The sequence below is a fragment of the Stegostoma tigrinum genome, chromosome 14 (genome assembly GCF_030684315.1).
Source record: "Stegostoma tigrinum isolate sSteTig4 chromosome 14, sSteTig4.hap1, whole genome shotgun sequence".
Classification (NCBI taxonomy): Eukaryota; Metazoa; Chordata; class Chondrichthyes; order Orectolobiformes; family Stegostomatidae; genus Stegostoma; species Stegostoma tigrinum.
Genome location: NC_081367.1, coordinates 74,206,274 through 74,225,648, shown reverse-complemented (window position 1 = coordinate 74,225,648; position 19,375 = coordinate 74,206,274). Strand labels below are relative to the sequence as shown.

At 45.0% G+C, this 19,375-nt stretch overlaps 1 protein-coding gene across 3 annotated transcripts in view; it reads left to right on the top strand.

The window, feature by feature from the left end:
• Nucleotides 1-19,375, top strand: part of pid1 (phosphotyrosine interaction domain containing 1) — a 113,680-nt gene that overhangs the window by 51,849 nt on the left and 42,456 nt on the right. Inside the window, exon 1 of one of the 3 annotated variants that reach the window (XM_048542899.2) lies at nucleotides 417-518. The exons of the other annotated variants lie outside the window; for them this stretch is intronic. Coding sequence (XP_048398856.1) covers nucleotides 444-518 — 75 coding nt within the window. The 5' untranslated portion in view covers nucleotides 417-443. Of the gene's footprint in view, nucleotides 1-416; nucleotides 519-19,375 lie in introns of those variants that run through there. 3 annotated transcript variants of the gene reach the window in all.

The following is a 19,375-nucleotide window of genomic DNA, read 5'->3' as shown; positions in this document are numbered from 1 at the left end:
AGGAGCGCTTAAAATATAAAGTAGCTGAGCACTCAGAAAGCAGAGGCAAGATCAAATGGAGTCAGTGTGGATTTATGAAAGGGAAATCATTCTAGACTACTCTATTGGAATTTTTTGAGTACGTAAATAATAGAGTTGATCGGGGGAGCTGGTGGATGTGGTTTATTTGAAGTTTCAGCAGTTTTTCAATAAGGTCCCATTGTAAAAGACTTTCTTGTCAAATTAAAGTGAATGGGTTTGGGGATAGTGCACTGATGTGGATAGGGAGCTGGTGGCAGTACAAATAAACATGTGTTTTTCCGAGTTAACAAAGTGTGGAGCTGGATGAACACAGCAGGCCAAGCAGCATCTCAGGAGCACAAAAGCTGACATTTCAGGCCTGGACCCTTCATCAGAGAGGGCCCCATTATCTCTGATCACTGTGTTTTTCTGAGTGTCAGGCAATGACTATTGGAGTACCACAGGGATCAGGGATTGGCACGCAGCTATTCGCAATGATTGAGAGGAGAAAACTCAAGGTAATATCGCTAAGTTTGGAGATGACTGTAAACTAGGTGGGAATACAAGGAGGGCGCACAGATGTTTCAGTGCGATTTGGAAAGTGAGTGGGCAAATGCATGGCAGACAAGATATAACGTGAAGATATCCACTTTGGTTGCAAACGCAGGAAGGCAGATTATTATTTGAATGGTGATGGATTGGGAAAAGGCGAGGTGCAACAACACCTGGGTGTCCTTGTACATTTGTCGCTGAAAGTAGGCTCAGAGCTGCAGCAGTACTGCAGTAAATATTTACTGCAGGTTTTGGTCTCCTTAAGTGAGGAAGGATGTCCTGGCAATGGACGGAGTGCAGTGAAGGTTTACCAGACTGATTCCTGGGATGGCAGGACATGAAGTGACGCTAGAACAGTTAAAACTGTACTCACTGTAGCTTAGAAGAATGAGGCAAGATCTCACAGAAACCTATAAAATTCTAACAGGGCGAGACAGGGTAAACACAGGAAGGATGTTCCCGATGACCCAGGAGTGCAGAACCAGGGCATCATTGTCTAAGGATAAGGGGTGGGCTATTTAGGACTGACATGAGGAGAAATGTCTTCACCCAGCTAATAGTGAGCATATGCAATTCTCTGCCACAGAACGAGGTTGAGGTCAAAACACTGAATGTCTTCAAGAAGGAGCCAGGTATAATTCCTTCGGACTAAAGGGATCAAAGGGTGTGGGAGTAAGTTGAAACCAGGGACTGAGCTGGGTGATCAGTCACAATCCTGTTGAATGGTGGAGCAGGCTCGAAGGGCCGAATGGCCTACTCTTGCTCCTGTTTCTACGTCTCTGTTTTATCACCTTATGTTTTGAACTTCAGCTGTGTGTGTGAGACCGTTTTGAAAATGCCCAGCATCTGTAAAGGGCAACTTTTGTTTATTCATTCATTGACCTGTAGAGATCAAAAGCTGGTGTGCCATTTATTGGCCATCCCTAACTGCTGTGAGGGCACTTAAGGGTGAACAGCATTACTGTGGGTTTGGCGCCACCTGTAGACCAGGCTGGGTAGGGGGGAAACCAAGCGGAGGCTTGGGGACCACTTTGCAGAACACCTCCTCACAGTTTGTAATAAACAACTGCACCTCCCAGTCACGAACCATTTCCACTCCCCCTCCCATTCTTTAGATGACATGTCCATCATGGGCCTCCTGCAGTGCCACAATGATGCCACCCAAAGGTTGCAGGAACAGCAACTCATATTCCGCTTGGGAACCCTGCAGCCCAATGGTATCAATGTGGACTCAACAAGCTTCAAAATCTCCCCTTCCCCCACTGCATCCCAAAACCAGACCAGCTTGTCCCCTCCCCCCACTGCATCCCAAAACCAGCCTGGCTCGTCTCCGCCTCCCTAACCTGTTCTTTCTCTCACTTTCCTCTCACCCATCCCTTCCTCCCACCCCAAGCCGCACCTCCCTTTCCTACCTACTACCTCATCCCGCCTCCTTAACCTGTCCATCCTCCCTGGACTGACCTATCCCCTCCCCACCTCCCCACCTATACTCTCCTCTCCACCTATCTTCTCCTCTATCCATCTTCGGTCCGCCTCCCCCTCTCTCCCTATTTATTCCAGAACCCTCACCCCATCCCCCTCTCTGATGAAGGGTCTAGGCCCGAAACGTCAGCTTTTGTGCTCCTGAGATGCTGCTTGGCCTGCTGTGTTCATCCAGCTACACACTTTGTTAACCTGAAGTGAACCAGATTGGTTTTTACAATGATCAGCTGCACTTACATGGTGGTCATGAGGATAGCTTTTTAATTGACTTCAAATGACATGTCTGTCAAAGTGGGATTTGAACTAAAACCCCTCACCTGGGGACTCTCGGTCTCCAGTGACATTAGCACTTTACCACCATCCTCTGCATATTACAAACATACCAGTTCTCTGATTGCTGGTCAGTGTCATTTGGCCATGGCCTGCCACTTCAGGATAGGACTGTGTGTCACATCACACTGGTGCATAAGACTTAACTACCGAAACCTGACTAAAATCACAGACTCAAACAAGTTAACTGGTACAGTTACCTGAACTTCACATTTTCTTTTAATGGGTTTGATCTCCCTGCTGTAAGAAAGATGTTGTGAAACTTGAAAAGGTTCAGAAAAGATCTGCAAGGATGTTGCCAGGGTTGGAAGGTTTGAGCTACAGGGAGAGGCTGAACAGGCTGGAGCTATTTTCCCTGGACGGTCAGAGGCTGACTTTGTAGAGGTTCATAAAGTCTTAGTGTCCAAAACTAGAGGTTTAAGGTGAGAGCGGAAAGATTTAAAAGGGAGCTAAGGGGCAACTTTTTCACACAGAAGGTGGTGCGTGTATGGAATGAGCTGCCAGAGGAAGTGGTGGAGGCTGGTACAGTTACAACATTTAAAAGGCATCTGGATGGGGACACGAATAGGAAGGGTCTAGAGGGATATGGGCCAAATGCTGATTAATTTAGGATATCTGATCAGCATAGATAAGTGGGAACGAAGGGTCTGTTTCTGTGCTGTATGACTAAGTCAGGGGAGCATTGGGTGGTTCACTTTCATACCCATATCCTGGCATATGACTGTACATACCAGGAGCCAAATGCCAACCAGCTGTGGGTGAAAGGACGAGAGGTCTGCATTGACGAGGAGAGGTGAAGTCGTCTCCTGTGGACTGTAATCAACATGGAGTAAATACAAAATCCTGTAGAAGCTGGAGCCCTGAGATGCAAACAAAAACAGCTGGAGATACTCAGCAGGTAAAGAGATAGAGATTCAGGTCAACAAACTCCCATCAGAAATGATGCAATAACCAGTTTTTATAGAGCTATATCTTCAAATTGCTTTAAGAAATACTTGTTACATGCTCTGAAACTAAATAAGTCTATTATTATGAAATATTCTATTCACTCAGCTACAAAAGACCCAGAATGGTTTCTTCGCCCAATGATATGTTAGCGATAGACTGAGGGTAACTCTCTCCCATTTAGTTTAAATGAACTGCCTGGTGGGCTGTGTAAGGGAATTCTTTAGAACATAACAAGGTGAAGTGGCCATAGTCCCACTGGACCAATAGGCTGCTTTCCCAGGAGAGAGAACCAGTGGTGGTTTAATCTGATGGTCACAATGCTTGTGACAAGGGGTGCCGTTTGTGGTGGCATCAGCAGGTGTGGGAAGGGGAGGGCAATGGCCTAGTGGCATTATCGCTGGACTGTTAATCTAGAGATCCAGAGAACGTTCTGGGTCCCAGGTTCAGATCCCCCCATGGTACGTGATGGGATCTGAATTCAACGAATATCTGAGATTAAGAGTTTAATGAAGACCATGAATCCATTGTCGGAAAAACCTACCTTATTCACTAATGTCCTTTAGGGAAGGAAACTGCCATCCTTACCTGGTCTGGCCTACATGTGACTCCAGACCCACTGCAATGTGGTTGACTCTAAACTGCCTTCTGGGCAATTAGGGATGGGCAATAAATGCTGCCTAGCCAGCGACACCCACATCCCCTGAATGAATAAAGAAATTGAACCCACTCTATTGGTACCACCCGCACTATCAACGGGACAGTCAGCCATTTGAGCTAATTAGCTCCCAAGGCCATGCCAGCTCTCTGGCGAGAACAAAATAAATGTACTGGTTACTTTAGGGATGAGCCAGGTGGCAAGTACAAGATGCAGAGGAAAAGCTGTAGCTCTTAGGACAGAAGATCGGACAAACTCTGTTTGTTTTCGCTTGAACATCGTAAGCTGAGGGGCAAACTGATCGACGTTAAACGAAATGATGAGAAGCACAGATAGAACGGACAGTTAGAGTCTTTTTCCCAGGGGAGAAATGTCAGGTATTAGAGGTCATAGGTTTAGGGTAAAAAGGAGAAAGATTAAAGAAGATGAGAGATAATGGGAACTGCAGATGCTGGAGAATCCAAGACAACAAAATGTGAGGCTGGATGAACACAGCAGACCAAGCAGCATCTCAGGAGCACAAGAAGATGAGAGGCAGCTTTCTTGTTACACAGGGTGTGCTGCCAGAGGAGTTTCCGGAGGCAGATACAATAGTAATGTTGAAGAGGTAGCTTGACAGACACATGAGTAAACAGGAAATAGAGGGATATGCACTGTACAGAGGCAAAAGGCTTTTAGTATAGAAAGGCACCATGAGATGGTGCAGCCTTGGTGCGCTGAAGGGCCCGCTCCTGTGTTGTACCAATCTTTGGTCTTTTTCAACAGCAAAGTTATATTGTAATTTCAAATGTGGTCGTGATTGGAATGTTAGACCTTTGCTAAGATGAAGAACTCTGGGATTTTTCAATTAGTGCTTTAAGCATGTTTTTAATGTATTTTACATTCTTCCAAACTTTTTTTTTCTTTCATTCCAACACGCTAAAAACTGCAGACAAGCAACTTGCTTCAAAAAAAACATAGTACAGTTGGCCCAGTCCTGTGTTCGAGCATTGGCCAGAAAAGCTGCTGTTCATGGAAAAAAACATGAACCCTGTTGACCCTTACCTAACTCAGAAGGTTATTGCAAACAGCACACTTGATACTGTTGCCTGATTGATGAACCCCAATCAACATTTTGCTGACTCGATTTTGTCAGATGTGCAGCCTAACCCCAGCATTTAAAGCTTTAAATGTTTAAATGTTTGCACGAAACAGATGAACCACAATGCCCGCCCGATTCAAACAAGAAAAGTCCAAAAGTGCATTGAAAAGGTCAGTCATTTCCACGCTGGTAGAGATTCTGTGATTACACGGTAGGACCAGGCTCGGCTATTCAGATCCTCCAGACTGTCCCCCACATTCTCATCAGTTGCTCAGCTCCATCACCACCTTGCTGTAATATACTGCAGAGACTGACTCTGCATCCATGGCGTTGCTGGAAAGAGGAGTACACAGTTCTGTTTGCAATTTAAGTGAAGGAATGCTCCCTGATGTTGCTCCTTTTGCGCTTTGCTGTAATTCTAAGACTAACAGCCCAGCACCCGATCATAGCTTCTTAGCAAGCTGTAACACTGCTAATTGGAGGGGTTTTGTATTCTTATCAATGTCATCCCCACAGTAATTATTAGAGTAGACCCAGTGTTCAAGGGTGCTAATCACTGAATTAAGAATGAAACATAGCAATACTTTTATTTTATTCACTCATGGTACATGGGCATCACTTGCTGGCCAGCATTATATCGCCCATCACTACCTGCCCTTGTATTGAGTAGCTCACTAGGCCATTTTAGAGTCCACCACATTGCTGTGGGTCTGGAGTCACGTGTAAGCCAGACCTGGTAAGGATGGCAGATTTCCGTCCATATAGGACATTAGTGAACCAGATGGGTTTTTCCCAACAATCAGCAATAGATTCATGGTTCTTAATTACAGATTTTTTTCCCCGTTTCGATTTGAATTCAAATTCCACCATCTGCCTTGGCAGGATTTGAACCGCAGTCCCCAAAGAATTTGCTGAGTTTCTGGGTTTAATAGTGAAGTGATAATACCACTAGGCCATCCCCTGGAGTAGGAGTAGGCCATTCAGCCCTTCAGGCCTTTATCCCCATTCAATATAATCATGTCTGATTATCCACCTCAGCCCCCTGTTCCCACTTCCATCCCATATCCTTTGATCCCTTCAGCCCAAAAACTACAACCAGCTCCTTCTTAAAATCATTCCACGTTTTGGTCTCCACCGCTTTCTGGAGCGCAGCATTCCACAAGCTCCCCACCCTCTGGGTGAAGACGTTTCTCATCTCTGTCATCGTCCTCATTCGTTCACCACACAATTGAGCCAAAAGTGATTATTTTTCCCACTGTGCCAATGAGGACATTGGTTTGTTTTCACTTAAACGTCAGAGGCTGAGGGAGCGATCTGATTGAAGTTTACAAAATTATGTAAGCCCAGTGGAATATCCTAAGATTGCGAAAGATACAGCATAGCATCAGGTCTGTTTTTACAGTTTCAAAAAAGAAGCGACCTGTAATTTCTATAAAAGCATTTGCATTGACTGCCCCAATTAATGTTGAATTATTTGAAAGCTTTTGAGTTTATCACAGTTTCCAGCTACAAGTCATTCTGTGTGTTCAAATGAATTTGGTCCCTTCAGTGTATACTGGAGTGTTTGTCATGCTTACTAATATGTACTAATGGTCTGGCTTGTTAAAAGCGAAGCACCTTCCCACCGTCATTATGGTGAAATCAGGCTTCAGCTTCTGATGTTTGTACATGAAAAGTTAAACATGGAAGTCAGGAAACTGCTGTTTGAATTCCGCTGCTGAAATTCCTGAAAAGATTCTGCATTTTAAATTCCGAAAATGTGGGAAGTTGCAATCTTCGCCCGCTGGTGACTCTCTCAGCAGTGGCAAAGTGAAGCAAGACGGGAGGGAGGAGACTCACCGCCTGGAGCCCTGGGCTCCTTCAGGCACCATCAGCACAGGCTCATCAGGTCAAATGGCCTGGTTTGAACTGTTCATTGCCTATGTGTTTCGCCTGTCAGATGAGGTTTTCAAACGAGGGGGTGTTGCTTGGCTGGTTGGTGATGCTAACAGCCTGGCTTCAATTCCCACACTAGCTAAGGGTACCATGAAGGACTATCTCTCTCAACCTCTTCCCCCTTGCCTGAGGCACTGTGACCCTCAGGTTAAACCATCCACAGCGATCCCTCTCTATTGGGAGAGGAGCTGAATTAGCCTTTTAGGTTTATTGCTGACAAGGTATGTCGAAGCGAATGGTCATTATCTGTGTGAACTGATTCTGTGATTCGCAACAAGGTTCTACCTTGTGGTTTTCACCGCAGTGAATAGCACACTGTTCGAAACCAGGACTGAGGGAAATGTCTGGGGGAACAGAATGATGTTTTTGTGGTTTGGTGCTTTCACAACCTTAATATGTGTTTCTTAATGAAATCTTACCACAATTATTCAAAATCTGCGCTCAAGAGATGTGCAGTATTTGCGGTTGAGAAGCATAGCCACCCTTCACTGACCATTCCCCGCTGGGTGTACAGCAGCTTGTATCTTTGGTCCGTGTTTCGATTTTGCTTCCTGGTGGCTGGTCAGATTGTCACAGCGCTGTTTCCTAAGACATCCACTACCACGAATGAATCTCTCTGCCAACGATCACAACCTCGCTCCCTGAGTAAGGGGGGTGGGGGGGGAGTGTCTTCTTATATCACTTTTACCTTTCTCACAATTATTTATTCTCAGTCATAACTTGAGCTGCTCTTAAATCTTACAGACAGGAGCAGGACCAGGCCATTCAGCCCCTTGAGCCTGTTCAATGAGGTGGGTTTTTGTTTTGGCTTCGTTTTTGTTTTTAACAGATTGGAGCAGTTGAGCAGATAATTTTGCTGCTACACAAACCCCGTTACACCCGGTCTTTACACTGAGTAACTTCAGAATGTCCCCTGAAACTCCTGTATGTGTCAGCCAAAGCGTTGGTGATCTGTCAGCCACACATCCATCTGGCTAACACACGTCCCATCACTGACGGCTTCCCTATAAAAGCCTGTGCCTCCCAAAGTGAATTTTCACAAGAACAGCTTGCAGGTCAGTGATTACAAACCCCTGGCAATCGCCTTCCTTCCAGTGGGCTGTACTTTGCTGCCAGCAACTCGTGTCCTGGACATTCCTGAAAAGAATCAGGAAAAGATTCAAGGGAGTGATCCAAGCAGGGCACCATAACTCCAACAGCCTGGCATGCACACGTTTCACAAGCTGATTCACAACAGCTGACCCAGGGACTGCTCCACCAGCTTCCAGTTGGACTGGACTTGTGTGAAAGCAGTGTGAGCTCTGTGCCTGAGCCTCAGCACTATAATCCTCATCACGGCTCCAGCATAGAGCGGGTCATTCGATGTAGATGTAGGAGTAGGCCATCCGGCCCATTATGGCTGCTGTGCCATTCGACAGGACCATCCTGGATTGGGGCTTGAGTCCAGAGTTTCTGATTCAGAGGCAGATCCCACCACACCATCTCTGCCAGGACAATTCCCATGTGGAAAGCCATTGATATTAAGTGACTAGTCTGCATTGAACGCATTCTCCAGCCCATCTCCACCAAACAGCATTGTGGAATGTAAGGGACAGTTAGGGAAGAAGATTAAAACAAAAAGCACAGTTGGAGGTGCGTGGTATATGAGAGATTTGTGAAACGTATGGGGGTTATGTGTTACAGATTGTTAACATATAGAGCTATGTCAGTAATGTCATAGAGTTGTACAGCATCGAAACAGACCCTTGGGTCCAATTCTTCCATGCCGACTAGCCTCCCATTATGATCCAAATCTCCGTTGTGTTGTCGGAAAGTGTTGAAGCTGTGCTATATCAGAGGCCTTCTATAGAAAAATTGGTTTATTTCTCATGAACGGACAGGATGACAAAGGCAGATTACTTATCATTCTTGGAACTAGAAGGAACATATTACACCAGATTATTAAGAATAAAGAGGATAAAGTCTAACATGGTTGCATATTGGTGCCACGAAATCTAATGCCAGAAACATAGAGCAGCAGCCAGCTCCTCTAACCTTCCGCACCATCGTGCATCATGGCTGAGTTTCTACATCAATAGCACTTTCCCCAAACCTTTTGCTGTCAATAACATCTTACAGTCTATTAATTTCCGTCTTGGGCATCTGCAATAACTGAGCTTCGTGGCCCTGTGGGTAGAGAATGCCAAAGATCCAACACCCACTGAATGATGAAGTTTCCGTTTACCACAGTCTGATGTGACTTGTCTCTTTATTCCAAACCCACCAATCAAGGCAAACAGCCCTTAGAGCCATACAAGGTCCCACTAGATAATCGCAGAATACTGAGTTGCACTTTTAAGACAGAAATGAGTAGAAATTTTTTCTCTGAAAGGACAGTGAATGTCAAATGTTTTATCACAAAGGGATGGCCTAGCACAACAGCCCTCTGTGATAGACTATTCCACAGATTCAGTCCCCTCTGAGTGAAGAAATTCTTCCTCATCTCAGTCTTAAATAAGCAGCGGCTTAACCTGGAGTATATTCGGGGCTGAGATAGAGATATTTTTAACCAGTAAGGGAATCGAGGATTATGGGGAAAGGCAGCAAAGTGGAGTTGATGATTACCAGATTATGACAGAGCAGCCTGATGGGCTGAATGGCCTGATTCTGCCCCTATATCTTATGCTGTAACAACGTCAGTGATAGAGTGTGTGTATTGAGTAGGTGCTGTGATACACAGAGCAGGTACATACTGAGCTTCTTGATCTTGCAAGCCTACCAGGCGCAAGCTTTCCCATGTCTTCAGTTTAATAAAGAAGGTCACCATTGCTGATGAAAAATGTTGAGAAACACTTAAATCAAACCACACGAGAGTCAAAGTGGTTTTCCTGAGACATACCATTCGAGCTTGTCAAACCATAATTCACTTTCTATCAGCTACTGCTTGTTAGCTTATCTTAAATACATGCCTCATCTAACTATCAGAGCAAATGAGCTCTGCATATGTTTCCGCCTGTCTGGACCTTTAGATAATGTGTTTGAGGAGATTCACTCCCACAGTAACTGAATTCCTTTGTGCATGGTCTGATATGTTGCCCTCTAATGTCAATTTTCCTGCGACTGCAAATGCTTTGAAACCGTCCTGCCTTATTTGAAAGTTTCATACAAAGAACCTAAGTTGCTTTTGAAATTCAGCCTCTGTGGCAGCACAAGGACAGCAAGATTGTAGTATAGTCTGACTGCATCTTCTATCAAAGATATTTTCTAATCAACCTGAGCAGAGATGTTATTGTACACCTTTGGAGCAGGTGGGACTCGAACCCAAGCTACTTATCTCAGAGGGAGGGACATTACCACTGCACTGGGGGTGATAGCCTTTTGGTATTATCGCTGGGCTGTTAATCCAGAGACCCAAATAACGTTCTGGAGACCCAGGTTCGAATCCCACCACGGCAGACGGTGGAATTTGAATTCAGTAAAATATCTGGAATTAAGAATCTAATGATGACCATGAATCCAAGCATCACAGAGGGGTGTTGTGCTAGGCCATCCCTTTGTGATAAAACATTTGACATTCACTATCCATTCAGAGAAAAAAATCCTACTCATTCTGTCTTAAAAGTGCAACTCCTTATTCTGAGATTATCTAGTGGGACCTTGTACGGCTCTGAGGGCTGTTGTCAGGGAAAGGGAAAAACCCATCTGGTTCACTAATGTCCTTTAGGCAAGGAAACTGCCATCCTTACCTGGTCTGGCCTACGTGTGACTCCAGACCCACAGCAATGTGGTTGACTCTTAACTGCCCTCTGGGCAATTAGGGATGGGTAATAAATGCTGCCTGGTCAGCAATGCCCCTCATCATATGGATGAATAAAGTGGGGGGAAAAGTCACACGGGACCCATTTTCTATCTAATGTACGCATTTCCAAACAAAATCAGCTTTGACATGCAACTTAATTTCTCAAGGCGTGTGCCTGCTGACTCCTGCAAGTATCCACAGTAACGATTGTTATCAGAAACCTCAAAATCCATCAGTAACCTTACTGAATGCACTTTGTAATGGTGGGGTGCCACGTTAAACTATAGCACACTTTGTGCTAATATGCTCCACAGTAATTGTCTGCATAATGGAATTGTTTGCCATCTCAATTTCATAGAAAGCTACAGCACAATGAGAGCTAGAGCTATGTGCTTGGTCAAAATGTAACCAATGTATTAAATTTAATTTCATAACCTTCCATGGCAAGGTCTGAAGTCACAACTTTCAGGTTTTAGTCCACATCCACAGTTTATTTGATCATGAAGGACAAGGAATTCTTTGTATGTTCATCAACAAAATATAATAATTGACAAAGCCAAAATATTTTCTTGGTTTCCACCTACTGGAACACTGATTTACAAAAAAACCCAAAGAACTGCAAATGCTAGAAATCAGAAACAAAAGCAGAAATTGCTGTAAAATCTCAGCAGGAAGCCCTTTCAAATATTGAAAGACTATCAAGTTCTTAATCCCTGATGAAATATCAACCTTTGTGTTCAGGACTGTTCATCGAAGCCACAGTCCGGAGCTGTGCAAGTTAGGTGGATTGGCCGTGCTAAATTGCCTGTGGTGTTCAGGGATGTGTAGACTAGGGGGTTATAGGGGGATGAGTCTGGGTGGGATACTCTGAGGGTCAGTGTGAACTTGTTGGGCCAAATGGCCTGTTTCCACACTGTAGGGATTCTAAATAAAAAAGTTGTCAATCAAATTGTGAGCCCACCACCCACTTCCAGCCCACTCCTACTGAGATAACGGAAGTTTGTGGAAAGCAGTTAAGCCCAATAATGCCACAATGATACTACTTCTGGTCAACAAACGGCTATCAAAATGTGACTGAACAGAGTTTATTTTTCACCGCTAAAACATTGGCATGCAGCTGGTTACAATTTTTAAAGGGCTGGTCACATACATAACTTGACAATTTGACAATTCTGCACGCCTTATCCACTCCTCAAGACCATATATGTCGGCTACAAAAAGTTGTAACTCTCACGATGTGGGAATGCTTCAGTAAAATGGCATCTGTTGAATTATCCCTGCTGACATTGGGTTGCCCACACCTGGCTGTCACCCTGATAACTTCCCACCCCCAGCAAAATTCCATTCTGCCTGAATACAGGTGGCTTTTCTACTTACAGGGTCTGTTCATTTCAGATACATCACAGATTCTCCATGACCCATTGAACATCCAGGGAGCTCGTTGCCTGCTCTGAATCCTCCATAGTCACTGCCCGTGAGATGTACGTTGCTTCATATCTCTCTGATGATTGTGTATTCAAGTTCACAATAAGGCTTGAGCTCCTCTGACCTGGAGCTGAGTAAGGACTCCTTTAATGATATTTTCTGTTATTGACATCACCGTTGCTTTGTCCGCACCAACAGTCTCACATTCCTGAGGCTACCGTGAAGGGCTGTCCTTCTCAACCTCCCTCCTCACCTTAGACGTGGTGACATTATGGGAGAGCAGCCCTACAGTCTGGTAACACTACAGTCACATTACATTGATGTTAGTTTAAAAGAAAATGCATTTACCTTCATACAGAAAAAATGAACACAAAGGCTTGGAGTGGCACGGTGGCTCAGTGGTTAGCACTGCAGCCTCACAGCACCAGGGACCCCAGGTTCGATTCCAGCCTCAGGCACCTGTCTGTGTGGAGTTTGTACATTCTCTGCATGAGTTTCCTCCATGTGCTCTAGTTTTCTCCCACAGGCCAAAGCTGTGCAGATGAGGTGGGTTAGCCATGGCATAGAGCTCAAGGAAGTGCAGGTTAGGTATGTTAGCCATGGGGAAAGGGTTTGAGGGGATAGTGGGTGGCTCTTCAGAGGGTTATTGTGGACTCGATGGACTGAATGGCCTGCTTCCACACTGTAAGGATTGTGTGACTGCTTACATTTATATATTGCCTTTCACAGATACAGAACATCACAATGCACTTTTCAACCAATGAAGTACTTTGGGTTGTAGAGACTGGTGTAATATATGCTGTGAACAATAGAACATTAACCCAGGAGTAAGTTGCAGTAGGGCATGTAACAATAAGGACTTTTAAACAATTTAACCAATGGCATTAATAATCCAGCCACTTCTTACTGTTATTGTAGAACATCAAGTAGATTTTATATTCAAGTTCAGAATCAGGTTTGAACCCCTCTGACCTGGAGCTGTCAAACCTTAACATGCCAGTAGTATTGGCCGATGCGTTGGAAAATTTTCAAAGCAAAATACTGCTGAGATGGTAAATCTGAAATAAAAACAGAATGTCCCAGAAAAAACTCAGCAGGTCTGCTTCGGGGAGAGAAAAACGGAGTTAATGTGTCAAGTCTAGTATATTCCTTCTCTAAGATATACCTTCCCAAACAGCCCTGCCCTGGCAGACCCATCATTTCAGCCTGTTCCTTTCCCGCTGAACCTGTCTCGTTCTTTCCTGTAACTGGCTTACCCCGTTCGTCCAGCCTCAAGCCCCTCACAAACGAGGGGTCCCAAAGAAGAGTCTCACCGGACTCTTTCTGATTCTGTGTAGATGTGGGTTATAGAGAACCTTTCCTCTAAAGCCACAGAAGGTTCTGAGATCTTTACACATCAATGTTTCTCCCCTCTACTACTCCTTACACACTCCCCATTATGTAGAGTAGTTTTGAAAAAATAAAGTGTGGATCAGGGGTTTGTTTGAATCTGAGTCAAGTTTCCATGTGGTCCTGGCAGCAGGCATCCTAATATACTGCCAACGCTCAGATGAACTAATAGTGTTGAGACCCAGATTGACTGGTTAACATTGAAGCTCTTCCAGTGTTCAATTAACAGTGTACCGTATCTAAGTATCAGCCCAAATATTGTTATGCATCACAAATGTAATTGTGGGTTCTATAAGATCAAGATAAATCACTTGCAAATCAAAGCTGCAGCATTCCCCTTAAAGTTCAAGTGTTATGCCTCGCATCGTAAGGGCTGGGATACAGCAGAGTTGTGAATGACAGCAGGCTGTGGGATTGGAATAATGTCATCTCCAACATAGCAGACGGCTAGAGGAATTATTCTGAGTGCTTGTTAAAACAGAGCCCTGGTATTTTGCAATGGACGTCCAGCATATGGGAAATATTTCCACAGCAGCTACGATTTTGAAAATAAAAGTGATCTCATTCAAGAGATGACTCCGGAATGTCTTCTAACAGCTTGGTGAATCGTGTGAATTTAATTAACTTGAGACAGACAGATTTCTCTCTGTCAAGCCTCCCTGCTGCATGAAAGTTTCTGTTATTTTTGGCCCGTTTTCAGTCTTCAGGTCTTTGGTATGATTGAAGTACACCAGACAGCCCAGAGACAGGAATGCCAGGCATTTCAAGCAATTCTCCAAAATTATTAATGAAAAGGTTTTTAATTCAACAAGGATTCTTTTATTGAACTTGTAATATTCCTGTCTGAGCTGCACAAACCGTAAAGGTCCCAACTTTGAACGCTGGCCAGTGTTTGCTTGTTTAGTGACTGTAGAGGCACCATTTGCGGGTTTACAGTTGTCGTCCATTCAGTTTTCCACTTCTGCCCTGAGCAAATAGCTCTTCCTGAGAATATATGGCACGCAGGCATTGGGTCATGACAAGATCAAGCTTGCTGACAATGCCCTTACGCTCAGGCCCTCCGTTCCAGCCCAGGTGACTGTCCCATTTGAAAGAGAGCATTAAAATACCAGGATATGGAACAAGTGTGGGTAGATGGGATTATGTCAGACAGTCATAGAGCTGTACAGCATGGATACAGGCTCTTTGTTCCAACCTGTCCAAGCCGATCAGACATTCTACATGAATCTAGTCCCATTTGCCAGCATTTGGTCCATATCCCTCTAAACCCTTCCTATTCATGTACCCATCCAAATGCCTTTTAAATGTTGTAACTGTACCAGCCTCCACCACTTCCTCTGGCAGCTCATTCCATACACGCATCACCTTTTGTGTGAAAAAGTTGCCCCTTAGCTCCCTATTAAATCTTTCCCCTCCCACCTTAAACCTATGCCCTCTACTTTTGGACTTCCCTACTCTGGGGAAGACTACTCACCCCTATCCATGCCCCTCATGGTTTTGTGAACTTCTATAAGGTCACCCCTCAGCCTCTGACGCTTCAGGGAAAGTGGCCCCAGCCTCTCCTTATAGCTCAAACTCTCCAAACCTGACAATATCCTTGTAAGTCTTTCAAGTTTCACAACATCCTTCCTGTAGCAGTGTCATTTGGTTGGCTTGGAAGTGGTGGGCCGAATGCTGTATGCTGTATGCTCTATGCTGTATGACTCACCGACTTTCTCTAGGTAGGGAAATAACACTGTACCCATCCATACTCATGCCATCCCCCGTTATAGCTACAGTCTGATATAGAAACTCCCAGCAGTGGCCTCCATCACTCCCTTTCCATTAACACGCTGCACCGTGCTCAGCTGGAGATCAAAAGGTCCTGAAGCACAAATCATTAAATCTGGAGATCCAGGTTAACAAAGCTGTGATAATACAAATCCAGGCCTAGGGTTAATTTCCATATGAATAGAATTTAAAAGTAGAGAAGTTGATATTAAACTTTAATGGAAGTTGCTATACTCAGTACCGTTCCGTTACAAAAAACGTTATGGGTGCACAATCAGAAAGGACTGAGAGGAATGATACGAGAACTGAGATGTTATATCTGTCAGGAAGTAAAGAAGCTGGTACATTTTGTTAGTTTCTAGAAACGCTGAGGGCTGATTGAGATCTTTAAAATGATGAAGAGGTACGTGAGGATAAATAATCCAGAAACCCAGGTTTGAATCCCACCACGGCAGATGGTGGAATTTGAATTCAATAAAATATCTGCAATTAAGAATCTAATGATGACCATGAATCCATTGTCGATTATTAGAGAAACCCATCTTGTTCACTAATGTCCTTTAGGGAAGGAATCTGCTATCCTTACCTGGTCTGGCCTACACGTGACTCCAGACCCACAGCAATGTGGTTGACTCTTAACCCCCCCACACCCCAACTGGGCAATTTGGGATGGGCAATAAATGCTGCTGAGCCAGCGACATCCTCATCCCATGAATGAATGAAGGAAAAACATATAAAGGTGTTTCTGATCATGAGAGATCCAAATAAAGGGGGTGAATTCCCGCCCCCACCCCTCATTCCCGGTGGTGCCAGCTTATGGAGGACAGGGGGGCTGTACGTAAGAGGGCAGGGGATTGCCAGCTGACTGCAGTCTCACCCACTATGGGAGTGGGGGAGAGGTTTGGTAAAGACCCCTCAGGTGGTTGGTCTGACTAAATTCTTCAGTGGTCGTTGGCTTCACGTTGCCTGCAGTGTCACCATCTAGTGGGCAGGGAGGCCAGAAGACAAACAGCCAAGCAGATGGCATCCACCCCCCCAGCTCCAAAATGGTGCCCATCCTCCACACCACCTTTCTGCCTTCACTTAAGCCATTAGAACCCTCAGCCCTGCCCTGCCCTGCTTTTCTGAGATCTGCAACCAGCCCCCACTCGACTGCAACGACCATAAGTCATAGGAGCAGAAGGGGGACATTCAGCCCATTGAGTCAGTTCCCCATTTGATGCGGTCAGGGCTGATCCGATAATCCTATACTCCTCCATTTTACTCCATACTCCCTGATTCCATTTCCTGAGTAAAAATTTGTCTATCTCAGCTTTGCATATACTTAAAAAGCCAGCCTCGACCACCTCAGTGGTAAAGAATTCCGCTGATTTACTCCTCTCTGAGAGAAGAGATTCCTCCTCATCTATGTTTTACATTAGTGCCCCCTTACTGTGGCACTAGATTCTTCCACAGGGGAAACAACCCCTCCATGCCTACCCTGCCAAGGCCCACAGAATCTCGTATGTTTCAATAAGGTCACCTCTCATTCTTCTAAGCTCAACCCAACCTACTCAACCTCTCCTCATAAGACAGTTCCTTCATTCCTGGGATCAGCAGTGATCCTTCTCTGGACTTAACCGTATGCCTTTCCTTAGATGAGGGGCCCAAAACCATTCACAGTTATCCAGCTATGGTCTGACTAAAGCTTTCTATAGTTTCAGCAAAACCTCCCTATGATTACACTCCACTCCCTTTGAATTAAACATTCCCTGGTACCCACAGAACTTGGATACCGGCTTGTTGCGATTCATGCACTACATCCCCCAAATTCCTCTGTTCTGTAGCCGTCTGGAGTCTTTCTCCATTTAAATAACTTGCACTCCTCTGGTCTCCTGACAAAAGTGTGTAACCTTGCAATTTCCCACATTATGTTTCAAAACCGGCCTGGAGCTAAAGTACAGAATCGATAGTCTCCCTCCCTCAGGACTGTGTGAGTGTGTGTCCCTGTAGGGGTGGGGGGGGTGGGGGCTCACTTCTGGCGAAGGTAAGATCATCCTGGCAAAGGTAGCGTCAATCTTTGGAGGGAAGGGCTCCCCGTCCCTGGGGTGGGGATGCAAAAGACCCACACTTAAACCATCAAGTCTTCCCCCTGCAGTATTATCGAGTTTGGGGAGTGGGGTGATGGACAGATTTAAAATGGCAGGGCTGTGAACAGTTTTTTAATTGATGAGGAGTGGGAAAGGTGAACAATATGTCCTGCCACAAAATTCCACCCTTTCTTCCCCCAACTACCCCTCCCCACTCTGTGCACATGAACACTCCAAGATACACTTGTCTTTCAACAACACAGTCTGGAGCAGGCTGCTTTCAAAAACCTCATCCTTTCATCGAAGAGGCATTGAGGGTAAACTGTCGGATATGATTTACAGGCTTGTATCGCACTGTCACCGTCGTTCATTCATCTGCTGTTGATGGACTGTTTCTCAAATAGTGTAGGGTAAGTATTTGATGCTCATCACATCTGTTTAATGTATAACATGAGTCAGTGGAAAGTGGAAAAATGTTGGCAATAACATGCATACTCAAGATCTTGAGGTTTTGAAAACAAAATTTAGCAAGGGATCAATTATTCGCGCACGTGTGTGTGTGTGTGTGTGTGTGTGTGTGTGTGTGTGTGTGTGTGTATGTGCCTGTGTTATGATTCTGTGTGCCTGTGCCTGTGTGTGTGTGTGCTTGTGTGTGGGCGCGTGCGCGCTTCTGTCTGTATGTGTTGGGGAGGTGGGGAGCAGTGATATATCTCCAAGTCAGGATGGTGAGTGGCTTGGAGGGGAACTTGCAGGGGGTGGAAAGTCCAGACCTTTCCAGATGGAAGTGGTTGTGGGTTTGGAAGATGCTGAGATAATGAGCCTCGGCGAATTTCTGCAATGGGTCTTGTATTTGGTACACGCTGCTGCGACTGAGCATCAGGCAGGCTGCTTTGTCCTGGATGGTGCTAAGCTTCTTGCGTGTTATTGGTGCTGCACTCATCCAGGCAAGTGGGGAGTATTCCATCACACTCCTGACTTGTACCTTGTAGATGGTGGACAGGGGTCGGGAGGTGAGTTACTCACCGCAGTATTCCCAGCTTCTGACCTGCTCTTGTAACCGCTGTATTTATTTGGTAAGCCCAGTTGAATTTCTGGTCAATGGTAACCCCCAGGATGTTGATAGTGGGGGATCTGACAATAGTAACACAGCTGAATGTCAAAGGGTGGCAATGGTTGGAGTCACTTCTGTTGGAGATGATGATTGCTGACACTTGTGTGATGCAAATGTTATCAGCCCAATCCTGATTATTTTTACTTATTGACGTGGACTGTACAGAATCTGAGGAGTCATAAATGGCCTAAAATATTGTGTAATCAACAGTGAAACTCTGACTCTACAGTGAGGGGATGGTCATTGATGAAGCAGTTGAAGATTATAGGGACCAGGAGGAACTCTGAGGACCTTGCTTTGGGCTTAGTGGGTCTTGGATGTGAATTAACTGAATCAGGTGATTAACTGATGGTGGTTAAAAGGTTATTTGGTGGTGTGGAAAAGACATTCAGGTGAGTGTAAATGTACTTCCAGATACATAAAAATAACATAAACAGCTCTGAGACACTCCTGAAGCATTGTCCTGGGGCCTCCAACAGCCCCAACCACTGTGCATTGTATGACTTCAACCATTGGTGAGTTTTCCTTCTTATTTGTATTGACTTCAGTTTTGCTTTGTCTCCTTGTAGCCACGCTCGTCCCAATGCTGCCTTGATGTCAAGGGAGTTCAGGCTGTTTGTCAGTGTTTGGATCAAGGCTGTTATAAGATCAATCCTGGTGAAATCAGTGGCAGATGTGATCCTACCAAGCGTTTGGCTTATGCAATCCTTCGTCAAACAATTTCAGACCTTGTCAGTGAGTGTGATTGAGACAACACTGCCGATCCTTATCTTTGTCCGTGTACGCTCCAAGCTTCCAAGTAGTTGTGTGAATCCATAGTTTACGTGTTTACGTTCCTTTAACAAATGCC